Source organism: Tenebrio molitor, chromosome 2 (genome assembly GCF_963966145.1).
Source record: "Tenebrio molitor chromosome 2, icTenMoli1.1, whole genome shotgun sequence".
Lineage (NCBI taxonomy): Eukaryota > Metazoa > Arthropoda > Insecta > Coleoptera > Tenebrionidae > Tenebrio > Tenebrio molitor.
Window position 1 is genome coordinate 13,998,350 of NC_091047.1, and position 12,155 is coordinate 14,010,504.

Genomic DNA, 12,155 nt, shown 5'->3' on the forward strand with positions numbered 1-12,155 from the left:
TATTTAATGAGTTAGTGTGTAAATTGGGCCTTTTTTCTCACAAGTGGGCCATTTTTAAAAGCGAGTGAAATGAGCGTTTTAAAGGCCCACGAGTGTCACAAACGAGTTGAATACAACGTTTTTTTGTTCGACGAGCCCCTTAAAGGCTCCAAATTGCTTAAAATCTGTAAAATTAGCTTGACGTTTCGTTTTGACAAGTTGTGGCATTTATCAAAATCCGTTCACACAGGAAAAAATTCTCAAATTCTTACAGTGTCGAACAAAAAAATAAATTACTTACCTACTATTTTATTTTAGATTGAACAACTCTTACTACAGGATGGTGTGATAATAATTTCGTAGTTACCCTACTGTCAATACTGTTTTGAATAAATTAGACTAAAAATCATGACCTACAGTTGGCTTCAAAAAAAAAAACGGGAAATGAAATTTGACCTAATGTGAACTGGAAATTTAATTTGTCAATTTGTGTCTGTTTGACAGTAGTATTTGTATTTGCATAACTGACATTTCTGACACATAAGTGTAGTTTTTTTAACCTAAATTCTAAAATACCGTTTCAAACTATAAAAATTTAATAAAATTTGACAGAACTTTTTCTGACAGTTCCCGTTTTTTTTGAAGCCAACGTACACTTCTACAATATTTTTATAACTATATACTTATTTCAAACGTTTTCTAGGTTGTAGAACAACTCGAAACAAATGTAGGTAATTGAGAAATAGATTATGATGTACTTACTGCCGCGAGCAAAAAATTCTGGTCGTCAATGTCATTTCAAAGTTTGGTTAGACTGTCACAAATTAAAAAAAAAATCCATGCCTGATTATGCCCATGTCAACAAAGTGTCAAGGAAATGAGAAAAAAATGACAACTAATGTCATAGAACATGATGATAGGTTATGATATTTACGACCGTTTTACAATGGAGCATTTTTCATTGTGTCAAAGCATGACTTTGACCACCAGTTTTATTTGCTCGCGACAGTAGTTCTTTCTTTATTGATATATACGGAATGACGAATGAATAAAAAAACGTTTCAACATTATTTACACATTAATGACCATTAATGACGTTCCATCATTAATTGGAATGAGCTGAAACTAAAACAAGATTTCCTAAAATTACTAAGTTACTACTAAATTAAATTAAAGTTTGTTGTTGATAATAAACTATTGATATTTTCTCATTATGTATCAGAAAACCCATTTTGCGATGACTTTTCCGATTAAATTGAAGGTTCTTTGAGACCTATTTACATCCTTGTTACTTCTGGTATAACGAAGATCAAAATCAACGGCAACATTATAGTTATGTAACTACGATGATTAAATTTATAATAAGTATTATGAAAAACTACACACGGTTTTATTGTTTCATATCATTTCATGAAACGTAAGTAGAAAAGAAGAAAATGTATTACATATACAGGCTGATTCACGTAGCCCGTTCATTAGAAACTTTTTGATTTCCCAAAATCATATTAATATGAAAATTGGTAGTTGACTATAATCGACTACTCGAAGTTCAAATGAAATATTTTCAAAATGGCGACACTTCCGGAAATACCGGAAATCGATGCCTTATTTGTTTTTTTTTTTAAATAGATAGGCCCCATTTTGACTTCACATTTCGATTCTACGTTAACTTTTGAGTTTAGTACTTACAGTTAATTTCAAAATTATCGAGTACACCTCAAAAATCAAGAAGTCAATTTATTACAGTTTTTTCCACATGTAAAAATGCCTTTTTGAAGTTTGAACGTCATATTTTTTATATAGGTTTGGCAAGTTTGACAACATAAAATGTCGCTGATATTTTAAAACACCATAATAATGTATGCTTTTATATAGTTTGGCAAAAGATATTCTGAACCCTCGCAATTATCCGTATTTAACTTTGTGGGTCGTTTATAACACTATAAACAACCCTCGCTGTAAAGCAGTAGACCCCGACGAAGCTGTGCAGGCAGGTCCAGCAGTGCAACTTAATACTTTTACCTACAACATTGCCTGTAAACCTATTGTAAAGGACCCAAAAAGTTAAATACGGATAATTGGGAACATTCGAGATATCTTTTGCCAAACTACAACTTTATTTATAAGAATATAACAAACAACACATTCAATATTTTGTCATAGCCCCATTAGCTTCAACTACTCCATTAAGCCTTCGGGGCATAGAAGAAATTAAATTTTCCCACAAATTCTGGTCTTGGCTAAGTTCTTCCCATCCCTCTTCAATAGTAGCCCAGAGCTCATTAGCATTTTGAGGCCTAAAGTTTCTTCTATAAATTTTTTTCACAAGTAAACCCCAGACTTTTTCTATTACATTAAGATCGGGACTATTTGAGGGCCATGGCATTACTTCTATATTATTGGTAGCAAACCATTGCCTAACGATACCAGCATTGTGGACGGGGCAATTATCCTGCAGAAATATAAAGTTGTTCCCATATAGTTGCGACACTGTGGGCAGCATTACATTCTCTAATATGTCTAGGTACTTTTGACCATTTAAGATACCATCAATGCGCCATGCAACACCCGCACCCTGCTGAGATATCCATGCCCACACATTGACGGAAAATCGTCCCGATCTAGTCGAGGACGTTACGTATCGTTCATGAAATCTTGTGTTTTTGGGACGATAGGCACGTATTCGGCCAGAATTTCTTGACTGAAAATTTTTTTCATCTGTGAAAATCACGTTGTTCCAAAATTGTGGTTCACGATACATATAATTTAGACCAAATATAATTCGAGACTGCTTTTGTTGTTCCGTTAGTGGAGGTTTTCTGGCGCTAGATCTGCTTGCCAATTCTGAATTTTGAATTCGCCGACAAACTGTTGATTGGGACCCCGGAAAATTCGTAACGGATGCAGCCTGAGTCGATGGTTCAAAAGGATTTTCTCTCAAACGATTCAGAAGAGCTTGGTCTTGTTCCGCTGTCGACACCTTTGGACGTCCCGCTCCTGCTTTTCTAGCAAAATGTCCATGTTCTTGCCATCTTTGTTTCACCCTCCGCACAGTGCTCTTTGCGATGTTATAATGCTGGGCCACCCTCCGGATCGACCACCCTTCTTCTAATTTAGACAGAATGAGCACTTTCGCGTTTTCAGTTAAATTTGGCATTTTGTTTGTCAAAAGTCACATTGACAAAAAATGTAAGTGCATTTCAATAGTCTAATTCACACTATAGAAAATTAGGTATACTCTATAATTTTGAAATTAACTGTACGTCTTTTTGTCAATACTTATCTGTCATCGTTTTTGGCCTATGTTATCTTTTTTGCAAAAAAGTGAGGTTGCAGGGCTTCATTAAAAAAATTATAATTCCTGAACCATCAGAAATAAATAATTTATTTTTACTTTACTGACTTGCCAAAGATACATATTATAAAGTCCATTCATTTTGTATTGAACTTTTCAAGGTCAAATAAATTAAATTTTGGCACTGTAATTATGTTTTGTAAATAGTGACATGCATAAAGCCAACATAATGTGATTTAGCAATGCTCAATTCAAAGCTTACGGTCTTTATCTGCATGTCACTAAAGATTAGTTTGTAAGTGCGTATTGCTTCCTACTATTTATGACTATATTTATAAATATTTAGTGCGATTCTATTTCAAAATTTAGCAATATTGTTATTGAACAATATTGATTTTGCATAGATCAAACCAATCAACAGCTTCATATCATAGCAACTACATATAACATTGTTATATAGCAATATTGGTAACTTTTAAAACAGAATCGCACCAATTATTAGGTTTCGTTATTGCAATTTCTTTTATACTTAATATAATCTTAATTTCATCTCAATTAATGCTAAGTTTGTGACGATGGATCATACATTACCCCATTACCGATCAATAATTTTTTAGATTTTTTTTAAATTGACAAATGACGTCTCACTTACAGTGATACCAATGAACTTTAAATAAATTTTGGATACTATCGACAGATCTGGAAATATATCTAGATACTAATTAATTCGTGTAAATACGTTAATAACATACTTTTTTTTTTATTGAAATTGAAATACCTTCAAACAGTATATTAAAGAACGAGTTTTATAAGGGTTGATTTGGCGCACGAGTCCCGAGTGTAGAAAACGACCCGTAGGGGAGTTTTGTATGGGACGAGTGCGCCAATGCCCTTATAAAACGAGTTTTTTATGTTATATAAAAATTAAATTTTCAAATTCTAGGGAATTTTGTATTAATTGGTAATTCAAGGTAACGAATGCAACTACATCTGAATCAGATGTTAAAAAGTACAGTTTAAACATTAATATTGGAAGTTTTTTGGTGTAAATGACAATAATACACTAAAATCTTGATAAAATTTTTTTTAGAGATCTATTAAACCACGAGTGCTTTAAGAGATCGCCCTAAACGACTCCAAATTGAATACAATAATAGACCTATTAGAGACGCAGATTCTAAAAAATGATATTTCGCAACCGCAACAGCTAACCGGGAACGTAGATTTCGCGCACTAGTGCTTCAAAATCATTCAAAAAGTATTCGCCTTTTTGAGCATTCTAAAAATAATTTGATTTGAGAATAATAAAATCTAGTTTACGAAACGCCACTCCTCTTGTAAGAATTTTTGATTTTCAATTTAACTTTTATAATTTTCAAAAATATGTGAACATAATGGGTAGTATGAATAAGAATAAGCATTTGTTTATACTATATATATGTTTTTTTCTATCTAATAAAGTCCATGTATTTCTATCTCTTACTAATACAAGTAAAAGCATTTGCTAATGGTTTATGCATATGACCCATTAATAAAAGTTTGTTGAACTTTTGTTTTATTTCTTTACACTTTGATAAAATAAAATAATAAACAGTAGGTACACGAGTTTCAACTAGGAATTCCTAGATAGTGTTGGTCTTTGTGAGTCTTTGACTTTGGATGAAAGAGTTTCGTCCCAATTAAGTTTATACATAAAAATCAACTAGGAATTGATTTTATGTCAAACACGTATTGACATTAACCACGATTTAAAAAAATAAAGATAAGAAAACATACCACAATAATGATTAACGATATAAATCTAGGATCTATTATTGAAATCAATGCCGAAGAAAGAGAACTTGCAATACCCACTGTACCTAACGAAGAAAATGAATTTATTTATGCGAAGACATTTTTGCAAAAAAATAGCACTGTCACAGGGGAAAATCTGTAAGAAATTTGTTGCAATCAGTTTTTAGAAATGTAACTCAAAACTTCTTTCAGTTACGATCATCTATCTGAAGTTTTGAACAAAATTTTGTCGGAAAGACCGGAAAATGTTGTCGACTTTTTCGAAGAATATTGCCGTAAAGTTAAAGAAAAACGTTTCAGACCGCTCACCGATCATTTGGAGGATATTTTTGTAGCACCCGGAAGATATCGATTGGCTAATCAGTTAATGCCATTGCTTAAAGTAATATCGTGCATATCCTTGTTTCAATAATAACGTATCAATTTTACTAGCCTTTGCCACCAGAAGAACCGTCTACACTAGACCCTGAAGACCTCGAGAGAGCAGACATGACAAAGAATAATATGCTAGAATTATTGTTTTTCCTTGAACATGCCGGACTGGGACTACCCAGAACAGAAATGTTTTGCTTGACCATGTCTATGAGACAGTTGATAAGAGTAGAACCGATCGCAACTATAAGATTCTGGGGTAAGATTTTTGGAATGCAAAAGAATTATTTGGTGGTGGAGACAGAACTCAAAGATGAAGAATATGCCAAAAGAAATGAGAACTATGCGCTAGATGATAACAAAGTTGACGATTTGGTCGCTGACCAGTTGGAAAATATTACCAAAGAGCAGGAAATTTCTGGAGAGAATGAGCTGCCAAAGCTGTGGGAGTCTCTGCCTCCTTTACCGAAAGTTCACTATGAAGAACCACCAGAACCACCTTCAGAACCGTCAGGCGTCGGCGTTAACAAGAAAGTGTATTATGTCTGTAATGAAATCGGTGAACCTTGGCACCAGCTACCTGACGCTACCCCAAAACAAATTAGAGTGGGTCGACAAATTTACAAAACATTCACAGGTGACCTGGATCAACCGATAATTTCATATCCGTACTTTCCAGGAACTGAAAGAAATTATTTACGAGCACAAATTGCAAGAATTTCTGCAAGTAATAACAATGGAATAATTGCAAACAGACGTATTAGCTTCATTTATAGGTACACATATTTCTCCACTGGGTTTTTACCATTTTGGAGGCGAAGGTATGGGAGAAGGCGAAGAAGCAGACGAAGAAATGGAAATGGGAGATAAGTCCGAAATCAAAGAAAATCCAAAATATGACCCTCTGCCGATTAAAGATTTGACTGATAGATCTATGATGTTTTGGGTCCATCATGTAGCTCATATCCTCAACCAAGGTTCAGATTAGATATATTTTCTCTCGGTAAGTCTGTGTTTCACTCTTGTTGTTACAGGTCGCACTACTTGGTGGAATCCAAATCCTTTACCGGAAGGTTTGGACGAAGAACTGGGAGAGGAAGAAGAAAAACCTGTTGTGATGGGTCCAGAACCAGAAACAGGACCCCCACTCCTCACACCGTGTTCTGAAGACGTTACTTTGGATGCGATTCCCGCATGGTCTGTGCGCTGTTCTTCGAGTATTGCTGAAGAATATGCGGTGGCTATCGTGAGATCCAATTTTTGGCCCGGAGCTTACTGTTTTGCTACACAAGGAAAAATGTTTCACAACGTTTACTTTGGTAATTAAAATTCCAGTTATTTAAGACGCTATTTTGCAAACTTTCAGGATCCGGTCTTAAAACAATGGTTCCAAATTTTTCCCCCGCTCCTTTACCTCCAGTGGAACAAGACTATCCGATAGGACCAGAAATTCTCGAGATAGTCGATCCAACTGGAGCGGAAGAAGAAGCGTGGAGAATTGCGCATTTACCAAAAGAGAAACCTCCTAAACTAGTCGGTGAAGAAGAACTAGGCGAAGAGGAAGAGGACGAAGAAGACGAGGATGAGGATGAAGATGATTAATTTATTTTGATAATTTTATTTACTTTAAAATACATTTCAAAAATATACAGTTTATGAAGAAATTATTTTCGGAGCGTTTGAAGTTTTGGTGCGGAGAGTTTAACTTTTCCCGGAAGATTCCTGGCGAGATGCTCGTCTTTGACTGCTTTGAGCAAGTCTTTTTCCCGTGCAGTTACTGTACGATCTTTCAAAAACATGTTTACTGCGGTGCGTGCAGCTTTACCTCTTCGGCCTGTACCAGGAGTTAGTTTGACCTTGAACCTGTTTAAATTCATTTGTTAATGTCCGACTTGCGGGTGTAAATAACATACTTGTAGTTGGCTAGGGTATTGTACGGAGCGACCACAGGCACTGCGAAGAGTAATTCGTCTTCGGCAAAAGGTACACCAGTGAGAGAATTGATCATATCTAATTCGTCCTGAACCACAGGTTCTTCGTCTTCGCCTCCACCGTCTTCCCCATTTTCAGGCTTCTGTGTAGGCGGCAACCTTTCTTTAATTATCTTAGGTTCAGTCTTTTTAGTTTTAACTGAATTCCCAGATTTTTTGTTCTTCTTGTTTTTCTTTGGCTCTTTTCCGCTGCCAGCAGACTGAAAAAGTTAATAAGCCACGTAAGTCCTTAATATCTTTTAATATTCAATAATAATAGTTATTTATGTAACAAGTGAGTAAAGTAATACTTTTTTTACGAGAAGGAAAATTGGCCGCATGAGCGAAGCGAGTGCGCAAATCCACCGAGTAAAAAAAATACTTTAATAACGAGTTACATACAAAAAAATTTTGGCGTCCGTTATTAAATGCACAGGTTTTTTTCATTCATTTGCGTTCATAAAAAAAATGACACGCTACGGCACTTTTTTTGCCGTACATGAACCGATTCAAAATGCAAATGAATGAAAAAACCTGTGCATTTACTAACCGACGCAAAAAAAATTTAGTATTTTATCCCCACATTTTTGCTTCAAATTTGGATAAAAATAATATTAAATTTTACATTTCATTTCAATGTTAACAATAAAACTATTGCAAACATAACAAGTTTAACAAATACCTTCAAATAAATTCGGAATTAAAGTAGGCTGTGATTTTATTATGAAGTTGGCAACATGGAATTCTTAAGCAGCACAGCAGTGGCATGTGACAGCACACTAAACGTAAAACGTGGTTATTCTGATCGTAACATAAAACTATTTTTTTTTTTACTACTGTCAGTGCTAAAAAGCCTACCGTTAATAGACAATAGTTATTATTGTATTAAGTGCACAAAATGATTGTTTTTTGTTGGAGCATGAGTTTTTGGTCGAGACCGTCAGGTCGAGTTCGAATTCTATTTTGGCATCCAAGGAAACTTTTTGACAAATATTGTTTCATTACAAAAAATGGCATACTTAGCGACTTGATAACGATGCATAAATGTCACGTTTTTTTGACGGTTGTATAAATTACAGCTTACTCTACTAGTAATTCCGAATTTATTTGAAGGCACGATATAAAAAACGTATACCTGAAGGATTTCCATGCGTAACTTTCTTTCTTCTTCATCTTGATCTTTGTACTTTTCCTTAATTTTCTTTAGCTTACTTTTTTGACCTCTCTTTGTCTGTTGTTTCTGAAAATCCTCCTTCTCCTCACCTGAAACAAGTACATTAAGAAATAGTTCAATTTAAATCAAAACATTACTTTTGGATTCTTGTTTTTGTTTTGTTTTGGATTCACTGTTGCCTCGTATCCTCTGATGAGGTTTAATAACGACGGGATTATTATCTCCTAAATAAACAACTGTTTCGCTATTATTCTCTTCGTCATTCGTAATCACAGGTTCCGTTAATATATTAATTCTAAAATAATATTTAAAATTTATAATTTCAAAACCGTACACAAATAATTTGCAAACGCACTTGGTTCCTTCAAAATGTTGAATCTTAATGTGAGTATCTGGAAATTTTGAATCTTCTTCATCATCTGAAGAACTAATATTTTTAGTATTTTCTTTTTCAATATCCAAAGTATTTGTTGGTTCATCCTTAGTCTCCTCGTCATCGCTTTCATCAGGGATTTCAACTTCTTCTTCTTCATCTTTACTAGGCTCGGCTTCGTTCACATTAATATCTTCTTCCCCCGGCGCGACAACTTTCCTTTCATCTTTGTGTTTTTCCACACAGCTTTCTTCTAATTTAAATAAAAAGCTGAAGCCCAGTATTAAATGAGATAGAGGCAAAAAATTCTTTTTACCCCTGATCATGAAACTACCGGTTGTTAAATATTCTCCAGTTGGTGCAGTTTTACTAACTTGTTCTCCCCACACCCAATATGCGTTGGTCACGACTTTAGCTTCCCAAGCAACACTAAAAATTAAACAAAGAAGGATAACCCAAAAGAAAATTAAACAGAAAAAAGCACCTGTAGCAAATAGCCATTGTCCCCGCTTCATTCAGAGTTTTAGGAGGTACTACTTGCCCTGATGGGTTTTTAATGATAATACTACTTGCACCGTGGATATCCGCGTGCACGTACACATCATTGGGCTTCATATATCTCTTAACAATCAACTCATTTTGCTGTTGATCCCGTCCCGCAATAACCAAATAATTTTCTGAACTTATAAACCAGAAAAATTTTTCGAACCAGTACACTTTTCTAGCTTTATTGATATTCGTAATGGTTTGAACCTGAAAAACAATTTTGTGTTTCCCAAAACGAAACTACTAAACTATTTGTATATTTACGTCTTTCAGGGTTTGTTTGGTTTTCTTTTCGGCTGATTTAAAAGCTTTACTTTGTGACTCAATTGTTTTCTGCTGTTTCTTTGCAGCATTTCGTTTTTGATCGTAGTACCTTCTGCCGTTCGCAAATGCTGATAGTTCTAAATCTACGTCTACTACCATCGGGGGAATTTTGTCGTCCGTTTCCCCCTCGGAACTGCTTGCATCCTCAGCATATGGGTCTGTCAGATATAAACTAATGTGATTAGTTTCCAATTTCAATTCCCTTATGCGTTGGGCTATTTCATCACCTTGTGAGGCAGCTTCTTTAATCAAGTCAGCCAAATCAGGCCACGAAATCTACAATACACCTGACAGGTTAAAAAAAAAAGGATTCCAAATGCCAGACCGCTAAACTTAAGTAATGCATGTAAACATAACATTATTTAGGAGTAATTATCCTAACTTAATTCAAAATTTAAAAGAATGTAAAAAAAAAATAGTGCAGCGTCAGTTCAAAGTTGCAGTTGGCGTTGTTTTATGATTTTATTTTTGGAATGATAAGAGATCCAAAGGTACCGTAATTCAGTAGTTTTCACGACTAATGGGGAGCAAATTGACACATTAATTGCCTGAACTGACCAAACATATCTTGACCACCAACATCTGCAAGTCTTGCATTTTAGTCCAATCAACTCAACTCAACGTGGCAACATGCATTCACGTTGTTTTGACATAATGAGAGGCGATGTAAATTTTGCATTTCATTTTATACTGAAGCTGTCTGTTGAATTAGGTTATAAGGTTATAAATAGCGTCAATGTCTAATGCATTGTTGTCAGTTTTACTGGTTTGCAATAGAAGAATACTCAGACAGCGCGGTAAATTCAACATGTTAAAACTTAAAACTAACCTGTGTGGCTAATGCAGTCTGTACAGCTAGAATGGCTTTATCTACAAGTTCCTGATTCCTTGTAATAAGCTCTGCCTTTTGTTTATCTATTTCTTGAGTTTTTTCTAAGGCAATCAACCTTTGACTGTGATCCTTTTTGACATTTTCCAACTTCTTCAATGCCTCTCTTTCTTGTTGCAAAGCTCTCAATTCTAATTTCTGACTTTCCAGAGATGAAAAGAATTCATCCACAGCAGCATTGAATGAGGGAAATTCTTTAAAAATGGCTGATGCATGTTGCTCATATAGAAATGGATGAAACTCCTGATTTGAATAATAATATTCTTTTTCTCGAGTATCTGGATTACTTATCCTTTCTTCCTTTTTTTGAATGATATATCCCTAAACAAACATTTTTACCAATGCTAATTACCAATACACAATAATTGATTTACCTTTGACATGCATGTTTTTGCATTTGCAAAAAGTTTTTCTGCTTCCTCAAGAGCACACAGAACCCTATCTGAATCATTTTCAATTGAAAATGTTTTACCTATTTTGGTACCACTGGTGAAACCCTGTTTTAACAGCACATGTTCAATCACACCTGGTCCATATTCTTAATATCAAAATATTAGCACCTAATAAAACAATAAACAATTCTATAGATACCTAAGTTTGGAACAAGTACTTTTTTCAACTGATCTCCATTTTTTGCACCTTTCAGAATATTAACCAATTGATCTTTTGTCAATATACTGCTTTCTCTTGCTCTATTCTTTGGATACTTTTCTCTAACTACAAATTTAAATCTATCACCTTCAGTATGTGGCCGGAGTACATTCAAGATTGTAAACTCAAAATCAGTAAAAATAATGTTTCCCTTGTCATACAACTCTAATATTACATGATATGCAGCTTCTCCTGATCCAAATTGTAAATCAATAATTCTATCAGTCCCAAGTTGAGTTAAACTCTCCAAGCGTTTGTTTTTCACGTGTTTCCTCAATTTCATGCTAAATCCAGATGGTGCCACATTCTTCGGCCATTCAAACACTGTCTCATGAATCCGACTACCTGATTCAAGTAAAATAACTGATTTCTCTTCGCTCCTCTGAAGTCTTATTAAATAAGTTTTGCTGTCAATGTCGTAAACATTGTTAACTCGCATTCCAACGCACCTTAAAATTAGCTGTAAATAGAGTCATCAGGTATTTAAAAAATCTTACTTTTGCAGTTCTGTCACTGTGCAAACAATGTCGAAAGTATTAAAACGTGTCTTCATCTTTTCAGGGAAAAATATTCTAATTATCTACTATAAATTGGCAGTTTAATTTTTGTAATAATGTTTTTTGTTACCAAAGATTTAACACATTCCTTGCGTTGACAAGATCGTAAAAGCACGATGACATCTCATGATAGCAGCACAGTATAATAGCAGCGTCAATTGACAACTGACAGCCAGGGAGCCAGGCCCAGGCCAGGACAGTTATTTTTCTTACCGACCGCCAGTGTTTTGA

The 12,155-nt window shown here is 34.6% G+C and overlaps 2 protein-coding genes across 2 annotated transcripts; one reads left to right on the forward strand and one right to left on the reverse strand.

The window, feature by feature from the left end:
* The first annotated feature begins 4,802 nt into the window (after window positions 1-4,802).
* Rsph4a (Radial spoke head protein 4a) lies at window positions 4,803-7,107 on the forward strand. Its single transcript, XM_069039011.1, has 6 exons — window positions 4,803-5,206; window positions 5,261-5,450; window positions 5,501-6,167; window positions 6,217-6,417; window positions 6,475-6,759; window positions 6,807-7,107. Exons 1-6 carry the CDS (start codon window positions 5,058-5,060, stop codon window positions 7,040-7,042), a joined length of 1,728 nt encoding a protein of 575 aa, XP_068895112.1. The 5' UTR covers window positions 4,803-5,057; the 3' UTR covers window positions 7,043-7,107.
* Window positions 7,043-12,076, reverse strand: Clbn (Nuclear export mediator factor NEMF homolog Clbn). The gene is made up of 11 exons (XM_069039010.1): window positions 11,865-12,076; window positions 11,308-11,816; window positions 11,091-11,254; window positions 10,657-11,037; window positions 9,768-10,103; window positions 9,442-9,710; window positions 8,940-9,386; window positions 8,722-8,879; window positions 8,546-8,673; window positions 7,354-7,631; window positions 7,043-7,303 (listed from the first exon to the last, which is right to left on the reverse strand). The coding sequence occupies exons 1-11, from the start codon at window positions 11,918-11,920 to the stop codon at window positions 7,105-7,107; spliced, it is 2,925 nt and encodes a 974-aa protein (XP_068895111.1). The 5' UTR covers window positions 11,921-12,076; the 3' UTR covers window positions 7,043-7,104.
* Between the last annotated feature and the right edge of the window lie 79 nt (window positions 12,077-12,155).